Here is a 9,692-nt window from a genome sequence, read left to right as displayed (position 1 = left end):
ACTTACCATTTAATTTGCTATCTACTATAGCAGTCATTAAATTCAAACTCCTGAATAATTGCTGTTAATGGAATTAAAATGGATAATGTAAATATAATGGATGAGTTCACTTGAAATAGTTGACGAGAATTATTTATTAATAGGTTTGAGAGTCCAATGGCGACACGATAGAATAAATTGTAATAGCTTTATTCATATATATGTTAATTCTTGATTCAATTTGGTACCGAACCTTTAGTACCGAGGGACTTATTAAGACTTGTAAAGTGAGTTTGGTATAAATGCTTTAGTTTATATTCACGTATTTCTAGAAATTACTGTGTAAACAGTCTCTTCGATTTCGATGAAATAGGACGCCATATTTTTTTCTATAGAATTAATTTCGTTTTTGATTCTTTTTCGCCAAACTGTGTAGTAATTGCGGTGGTTTATCATTTCCTACATTTGTTATAACAAGTATGATTCAGTATGGATATTCAATATTCTCATTAATTAACATATTTTACCCCTCCTTAAATTCGGAAGGAGACTCTTGCCTTACGACACAACGGGATAAAAACAACTTTTTTTGCTGAAACTCATACAAAAACTATAGCAAAATATTTCACGAAGGGACATAAAGTTTACTTTACCGTATCACAATGGAAACGGGCCACAAATTAATTTGCCGTTCAATCACGTCGCACTAAGTACTCGGATCTAACCATTGGTTAGAAACACTCATTCGTTATCAACCGTCCATTATCAAGACAACAATGGGAGTCGTCAGGACCCTTTGGAGAATACTCACTCACACAAAGGCCTTAGACCAATCATGCGGAAAATTGGAGACTGTTTTCTTTGAGTCCGTCTATAGAGTCATGTATATCACAGGTATTACGGTTAAGTATTAAAGGATTTATATTTACGGTCACTTTTTGTTACCAAAGTTCGATATTTTATTAGTCTAAGTGCATGATTTATTAAGATTTTAATTTGGAGTTATGTGGGTGTCCAAAAGAGAGTAGGTAGCTGTATTAAACCTGAAAAGGCTGCGTCAGTAATGTTCTAATTTCTGAGTTTTATATAGGTAGGTATCTCCGCCAGCCGCAAACTAAGTTACTAAGTTTTTGAACTATTTAACCTACTGACTAGCTTTTTGTTTTTCCCATTATTGTGTTTGAAAGGGTAAATCAACCTTAATATGTTTAGCGTTTATTATAGGTAAATTAATCTTAAAGAGCCCATACAAAAAGCTTTAAATGCTTCGAAGTACTTGAAACTAAATGATGAATGTGTTTAATAAACTACATGTACCAAACTTTTAATGAATACCAAACTAGTGAAAGATTTTAGCTTCGTTTTCCAATATCAAAGGTACAACTTACCTGCAAAGTACCACCGAAACTTTGCACGAGATTTTGAAGAGCAACTTGCTACGTTGCACAACTCTCGCAACTTGCACTTAGTTAAATGTTCCACGTCTCGACTATTTGCTTGAGCCAATTTAATCAAAACTTGTGTACAGGACAGTCGTCTTCAGACCGAGACATTGGGTACATAGTGTACAGCACTCTGGTAAAACTGATGATCATCTTCATCATCTCCGGCGAGGTATGGTTTGGGTTCACTGAATCCTCAAGCCTGGATGAAATCGCGGCTACTATCAACGTTGTAGTTATACAGTTTATTACCGTATTCAGATACAAGAACAGGGTAAATATGATTTAATTTTTTTCGCGCGAATTTCAGATATTACGTTATTAAAATTCTATCATTAGTGCAGACGTTATATATGAGTATGTCTCCTGAAACATAAATAAAATATAAGATTATGAACTTTAGTGTAAACTTTATTAGCACAAAAGAAAATACAATCCCTACCTTTATTTAAATAAGTTTTAATAGGCCTTTTAAATACAACAATCATAGCTCAAGAAGCATAAATTCTATTTAACGGTTTAACATTTTAGATGGATCACAAACCGTTTTACAAGAAGCTAGCAGAATCTATGGACTCTATAAACTTCGATGTATCGACGGAGAAACGCAAGAAGCTGGTGAAGACCTGGGCACAAAGGAACGAGAGATACTTGAAACTGCTGCTCGCACTTGGCAACTGTACACTTGCGGCTTGGTAACGTTCATTTACATTTCTTTGAAGTTTTCATACTCTACAAAATATCTCGAAAATAAAACGGTTTGGATAGTACTCACTGGAGGATTCAAGAAAAAACACTGAGTGCTTATGATTCGGTTTTACCACTTCTGAATAAGAATTGGGTGGTTGCCGGGGTTAACGAAAAATTATTAAACTCGTACTCGTTAAAGGTTCATCTAAAATGCTCCGGCTATGGAGCTTTTTTCGTAAATAATGTTGAAATTGTAATTATTACAGACTGAAAAATTTTATTCACATACACTCATTTGATATCGACGAAAATCTGCAATAGTGACGTCACTACGTCGTATTTCTATACTTAAATGTGTTTTTGACATTTCATAAAGAGTAGCTGATTTGACTGGTAGGCAACTACGGTATTGATCAGCTTATCACGTCAATCTTTTGTTTCATTCATTTGCTGTCACTATATCTTTTTTATTTTATTCGAGCTGTTAAACTGGCGCTACGAGAATCATTTATTTTATCAGACAATAAATTCCTAGTTTGTTATTGCCTCCCAGAAATAGGCCGGATCTGCTTTTAACAATATGGAATCGATGGAAGTAAAGATCCGATCCTTGGGTGATGTTCTTCGGTAGTAATATCTATGCTAATATTATAAAGCTGAAGAGTTTGTTTGTTAGATAGCCCATTTATCGAGGAAGGTTATAGGCTATATAACATCACACTAGGGCCATTAGGAGCGAAGTAGCATCGAAAAATATTACAAAAACGGGGAAAATTATGACCTTTTCTCTCTTATGTGACGCAAGAAAAGTTGCGCGGGTCAGCTAGTAGAAAATAAAATAGCTAATGGATCATACCGTCTGTTGAAATGCAATCAACAAAACTTCAACTACATTGCAGAGCTCCTACTTGTTCTTGTAAAACAGATTCATTTGCACACAAAATAAAATATACCGCAGACTTACAAATCTGGTCTAGAATTTCAACTTGTTCTTAAGGAATTAATTGGAATCCAACGTTTTAAGTTGTTTGCAAATCTTATTCTGAACTTTGAGTCCAAGTAATTAAGACCGCGGTAATCGGTGCGACGGGAACTTTACAGTTACATTAAGAAACAAAGTCGAACTATTTGTTAATATTCAAATTATTACTTATGATTTACAGTCCGTTAACTTAGTAGAGAGCCTCGGCGTGCATGATTTATCAATATAATTAAATAAGTAATAAGTAATTATCTGTATCTCCAAAAAAAGATCTGCATCGGACAGGACACAGTCACCTGAATAAGCTTAAGAGTTAATGATGTTCCAAATTGTGAATTTTGTATACCTTCGCCACCCGCAACAAGCGCATAAGGTTCTCTAATAAGTTTTAAAACAATAACACGATTTATGACTTGCAGTAGCGGCTTTAAAACAACGTATTCGCTCCAGAATATTTATATAGTTTACATTAATCCACGTTCTATAAAAAAGGGAGAAAAAGCGTGCTGTACTTATCTAGTCCCCTTGTAATTGTCTGATCGCGTGTTAAGTTGCTTGCCTCAAATGTTTATAGTTTATACACTGCCCTATGATAGCACGTTGTAAAAACGTATGTTTTAGTTTATAAGTAGAATATGGTTTAGAAATATTTAATTAAATCTTATCAATGACTATATTAAGTCAATAATTGTACCTTCTAATTATCATACAATATAAACATACACTACCGTAGGTATAAACAGAGACTGTGTACTAGTAATCTCTACAAACTTAATTACCTTATCTAATCCTATTACTTTTAGGTTCATCTTCCCTCTACTAGACGATATAGAATACAACCTAATCATCGGTATTCGCCTGCCATTTTACTACAAGACACCGGCGAGGTATCCGTACGCGTACATATTGGTGGTGATATCATTCGGGTACATATCACACTTTGTGATGGTGACAGATCTCATCATGCAAGCTCATCTTATACATCTGCTGTGTCAGTTCAATGTACTCGCTGACTGCTTTGAAAACTCTTTGAATGACTGCAGCGTCGGTTTTGACGGTAAGTAAATCTATACTTAATATTATAAAGCTGAAGAGTTTGTTTGTTTGTTTGAACGCGCTAATCTCAGGAACTACTGGTCCGATTTGAATAATTCTTTCAGTGTTAGATAGACCATTTATCGAGGAAGGCTTTATAACATCACGCTACGGCCATTAGGAGCGGAGTAGCAATACAAAATGTTACAAAAACGGGGAAAATTATGACCCATTCTCTTTAAGGTGACGCAAGCGAAGTTGCGCGGGTCAGCTAGTAAATAATATTTTTGGACAACTCACACACGGTCATCTGATTCTAAACTAAGCAGAGCTTAGTATTATAATGCAACGGGTCTTATGCGCGATTGAAAATTTAAAGGTTAGGATACCTTATTTGCTGCCCGACTTTTCGATCGCATTACAACGACCGTGGTCACGAGCTTGTACTATGGCAACCAGACTTGTACTAAGTGATAAACATACTTACATATATACTTCTAAATACATACTTATATAGATAAATTCACATCCAGGCTCAGAACAAATACTCGCGGCGACGTGATCCCTTTAACCACTGCGCCAAACGTGCAGTTAAAGTTAAAGTAAAAACAGTAGAAATTGTGGATGTGATATGTGTGATGTGGATATCAAAAGGTTTTCATAAAATATCTTGAATTGTGTCTACGATAAAACGAAGTTATACTGCGCAGCAACAAGTAAAATACGAAAAGCCGATTTCAATGGCAACAATAATAGCTGTGAAAGTGTCATAAACACAGCAATAACATTTTTATTATCCTTTTCAAAGTTTCTTCATAAAATAATAAAATGATACTCGCTTGATAGTTATCTAACACGATTGTAAGCTATAAGAAACTCGAATTAATAACAACGTATTCGTATACTTTTCAGGCATAACAAAATACGATTTAGTTTACAACAAAAACTTCGCAGATAAATATACAAAGAGACTGGGCAACTTGGTGGAACAACACAAGCTCATTTTAAGGTAAATCTTTTAACATAATCAAAAGTTACAAACTGAACAACTGAACAAAAGTTTAATTATGTTCTCGACATTGATTAAAAGGCAAAAATATAAAAGAATTCGTAAAGTCGGGAACACGTTTTAATAGGCACGTAATTAGGTAAATGTCTGACTGAGAAATGAAGGTAAGTAGGGTCCTTCAGTAGCTGCCATAAATTCATATCATTTTTGTTATCTTTCGATGTTGCTGCTTTTCTAGCTCGATTCTCAACCACTATCGACAACCGGCTAGCTATCGAGAAATTTAGTATGAAAATTTGATTAGCGCCTCTATCGGGCGTCGTGGGAACTATTTTGACACTACATTTTAAATGTCAAACTTTCGATCGAGCTTCTACTTTTTTAATCAATTTCAAAACATATTTTTCCCTAAAGGCATTTTACAAGCCCCAGAATTTTATTTTTCTTTATTGCGACTACCGTTTTATTTTGCTTTCATCGAGTGACTTCCGTCCAACCTTCCTGACCTATTTAAAATAAGATCTAAATAAGAAAAGACACATTTATGCAAACGGTCTCATCATTTTCCCAAATAAAATGTTTCTACAAATGAGAAGCCATAAAAAGAAACTTTATTCTGCGTAGACGAAATTTGAAGCGATTCAATTCAACTCAGGAGGACATTTTCATAATTTTGCTTACGTTGTTCTTTTATGATGATAATTGTGTAAAACTTATGGTTATAAATTGATTGTGCTGTTGGTGTAGGTATATCTAATTGTTATCTTACTTTGTGTACTTGGTATAAATGGTACATAATTACTACACTCACAAAGCTGGGAAACCAACTTACTCGTCGCATTTATGGATATATTAAGTAGTGTAGTTTTGACCAAAAAAATCGGCGACTTACTCATAAACAATTAAAGGACCTTGGAAAATATACGTGAGCAAAACAAATTAATCGGAAGGTACAAAAATATGAATTTGGTAACGAAGCTTACCTATGAAAATTCACGAAATGATAGTCACGTATTTTTTCAATTTCGGTAAAAGTAAATCGAGTGATTGCATTACGCGGATTGGCGGCGGGATGTTTCGACGTATTCCCTTAACCATGGATCGAGTTAAGTATGTCACGTCTCCTATACATTTGTGGCCCTACGTGACCTCTATACAAAAAGTGAGTGATAATATTTCTAGACTAACGCTGACATTTTACTACTGTTTTAGCTATGATATAAATTGTAGGATTTGAAAGATGAAGTCGTCGTTTTCGAATGCTACAATCTGCAATATGCACCATAAAATTATTTTTGAGGAAACCATTTATCCCTCTTATTCAATAGGGCCACATAAAATTAAATCGATTAGAACAAAACCCCAAATACCTTGCAGATTCAAATAATTTTGAAAAATATTCCACTTTACAAATATAAAGCATTTCAACTTTCAAAAATGTAAATGTAAATGTATCGATATGTGCATTTTTGAAATGCGGACAATGCGCTCCTTCGTACAATACGTATAGAAAACAATGAAGAACTGAAATATTTGTGAAGTTTAAATCCACAATCCATCCAGTGTGGTGGTCTCAAGGCCTAATCCCTCCTTCAATTCGGGAGAAGACCCTGGCCCAACAGTAGTAAGGGGTTTACAAAAGAATACATTTGCTTATTTGTATGTAACTATTATGTATCATGTTGTAGCCACACATCTATTCTGCGAAATATCCTGAGTGGACCAATGTTGGGACAGTTGGCAGCTAGCGGCACACTTATTTGTTTTGTCGGATACCAAGCCGCTACGGTAAGTTATAGCACAAACGTAATAACATTGCGCTTCTCGAAAATTATGTAAGCTGATGTTAACTTTAGAATTGGTTCGTGTAAATAGTAATATTTTAAACAATGAGTAGGATTATTTCCTAATATGATATGGGAATAAATGTAAACATGCTTATACGTCAGATTGCTAAGCGTTGCAGTGCAGGCTGCAGCCGTGATTGCGATGCTGATGATGAGCCGTGACTGACAGCAGTAAAAGCAATCGCTGTAGTCATAGCACTAGCAGTTAACTACATAAAACTATAATTTTTATTGCCTTTTAAGCATCACTTCTTTACGGATTTCGAATCAAATAAACTTACACAAAATGTATAAAAAATACCTACTGTTAAAGCTTTATTCTCTAAAGCTAATTGATTTTTATACAGAGGTAATGAATCCGTTAATCTACATAAATAGGTTTCACAAAGGCTAATGGTAGCCGTAAATTGAAAAAGAAAGATTAAATTACGTCAACAATTAATCATAAATCAACATTACATCTGTGACCTGCTTCAAATTTATAAGAAAATTCGCAAGATGAATGTCCTAATAAATCAGAATCTTTTTCGATATCAGCTTTGAAAAATGTTAATTACTTACTTCGATACTTCAAAAGAATTTTATAAAAGACTATTGATGATCTTATAGCGTACCTAATAATACAATCAAATGTTTCAAACACTAAGAGTAACGACACACCTGCGAAACATCCGAACCGAAAATTCGGCGACGGATGGTTCCCACGCTACGCTAAACGCGGCCTAATCTTCACTGATAAGTTATAGCCGGCTTAAATAACACAGCGAGCTAGTTCAACCGAGCATTCGGTGGCGAATGTTGCGCAAGTCTTATTACAAATATTTTTTGTCATTTCCAGACTATAGGAACCAACGTTGTTGAAGGTCTAATGAGTTTTCTGTTCTTGGGATACAACGCATTCGAACTATACATTATTTGTAAATGGTGTGAAGAAATTACCAACTGGGTAAGTTCATCAGTACCTCGATTCTCTACCACTATCGACTACCGACAACCGGCTAGCTATCGACATTTTGACATTTAGAATGTACTGTCAAAAACAGTAAGTAACGATGCCCGTCAGAGGCGCTGGTCAGATTTTCATACAAAATTTCTCGATGACAGTCGGTATTCGATAGTAATAGAGAATCGAGTTACACTATTGTCACATTCCCTGGCAAAGTTCTAAATCTTCAACCTGAAATGATTGCGTTTGTAAGTACACAACATGCCTGGCTTTCAACCCTCATATTACTCTGCTACCTGGAAATTTAATCTAGAGATTATCACCCAGCTAGCGCGGTTTCCTCGTGGCCCTACTAAGGATTATGTTGGCACGTAGTTTCAACATAACTATATACGAATGTCGAGGCATAATATAAGGGACGATTTTCTAAGACTATCCACTATCAACAAGCAAGTACTATCTATCGACATTTTTTTTATGGAAAATCTCTTTTATCCGGTTTTGCATGAACGTTGCTTTTTCTCAAGAAACTTTAGATGCTAGTTGATACTATCGCCTGTAAAACTTAAAATCGCACTATTGTATTTGTTAAAGTAGCAGTTGGTTGATTGATTCTTTATTCTATTTTTGATCACACTTTATACTTATAAGCTTTCCGCCCGCGACTTTGCCCGCGTGGAATTTCACCCCTTTTCACAACCCAAATTTCAACTATTTACAGTAGTTTCGGCTGTGCGTTTTCCACCAGTCAGTCAGTCACTCAGTAACAGAAGAGTTTTTTTTATATAATATATATTATATTTGAAGGATTTTATAATATAAAAATGATTGTTTCAGAGCCAAAAGATAGGCAAAGCAATATACTGTTCGGGTTGGGAGTGCGGTGTGTACAAGATCCGAGGTGTTCGTTCTACCATCATGTTCGTGATCGCGCGCGCCAACAAGCCGGTGCTCCTCACTGCTGGAGGAATGTACAACATCTCTATTGCCTCTTATGCAACTGTTAGTATAACATTAATTTTATTGTTTAAATATAGCGAATCGGATAGAAGGGACGTTGACCCCACATATGGAATGAATGGCCACAAGGAGGCCAATAGGTAATGTTGCGGAGAAATCGCCTCCTTCGTATAGGAGAAGGCAGAGACCAGAGAACTCAATACGGTACGATTGCAAATGTAGAAAAAAATCCAGTACTAAACGGTAATATAACAATGTATGTGAGGTAAATGTTACACGACAATTTTATAAAAGAACTAGTGTGGCACGTGATACGAGCACACCTTCACGGTCATTGTGGCTGCGAGGGTGCCCGCCCCGCAATCAACTGCTCCATTGTTACCAACAAACCGCACGGAATAAAGAAAAACAATGTATAAAGCTGTGTCATCTCGTGCGTGTTATAAAAATGATTTCATAACAATAAACGCGGCTAACATCTGAGACCCACAGTTTTCCTTTAGCAGAAATATGAAAATAATCTAAACAAACAAGTCTCAAAATAAAAAACATTTTTCTGAACAAAGAAATTTTCTATTTAGTATGACCGGCTGTTCTCGGTACGGCTCGCTCGTGAATTTATTGTAGCCGGCCAGCGCTCGCCCCGGGCTGTTCTACCAAAATGTCGAAATTAATTAGGTTTGGTCACAGTTAACATGCTCACGGTCCAATGAGGGAGAAACTGTGGCCTGGTAAATAAATAAGTCGCTTTTTATGATGTGTGACAAAATATAACGTTATTTTCAGTGTTTTGTTTATTTCA

The 9,692-nt window shown here is 35.5% G+C and overlaps 1 protein-coding gene across 1 annotated transcript; it reads left to right on the top strand.

The window, feature by feature from the left end:
* The first annotated feature begins 755 nt into the window (after positions 1–755).
* LOC142973819 (odorant receptor 94a-like) lies at positions 756–9,034 on the top strand. Its single transcript, XM_076115843.1, has 8 exons — positions 756–873; positions 1,508–1,695; positions 1,953–2,116; positions 3,897–4,150; positions 5,041–5,137; positions 6,826–6,925; positions 7,823–7,930; positions 8,768–9,034. Exons 1-8 carry the CDS (start codon positions 756–758, stop codon positions 9,032–9,034), a joined length of 1,296 nt encoding a protein of 431 aa, XP_075971958.1.
* Positions 9,035–9,692: the final 658 nt, after the last annotated feature.

This window comes from Anticarsia gemmatalis, chromosome 6, assembly GCF_050436995.1.
Source record: "Anticarsia gemmatalis isolate Benzon Research Colony breed Stoneville strain chromosome 6, ilAntGemm2 primary, whole genome shotgun sequence".
Classification (NCBI taxonomy): Eukaryota; Metazoa; Arthropoda; class Insecta; order Lepidoptera; family Erebidae; genus Anticarsia; species Anticarsia gemmatalis.
The sequence above is the reverse complement of the archived record's forward strand: the minus strand, read 5'-3'. Positions and strand labels throughout refer to the sequence as shown.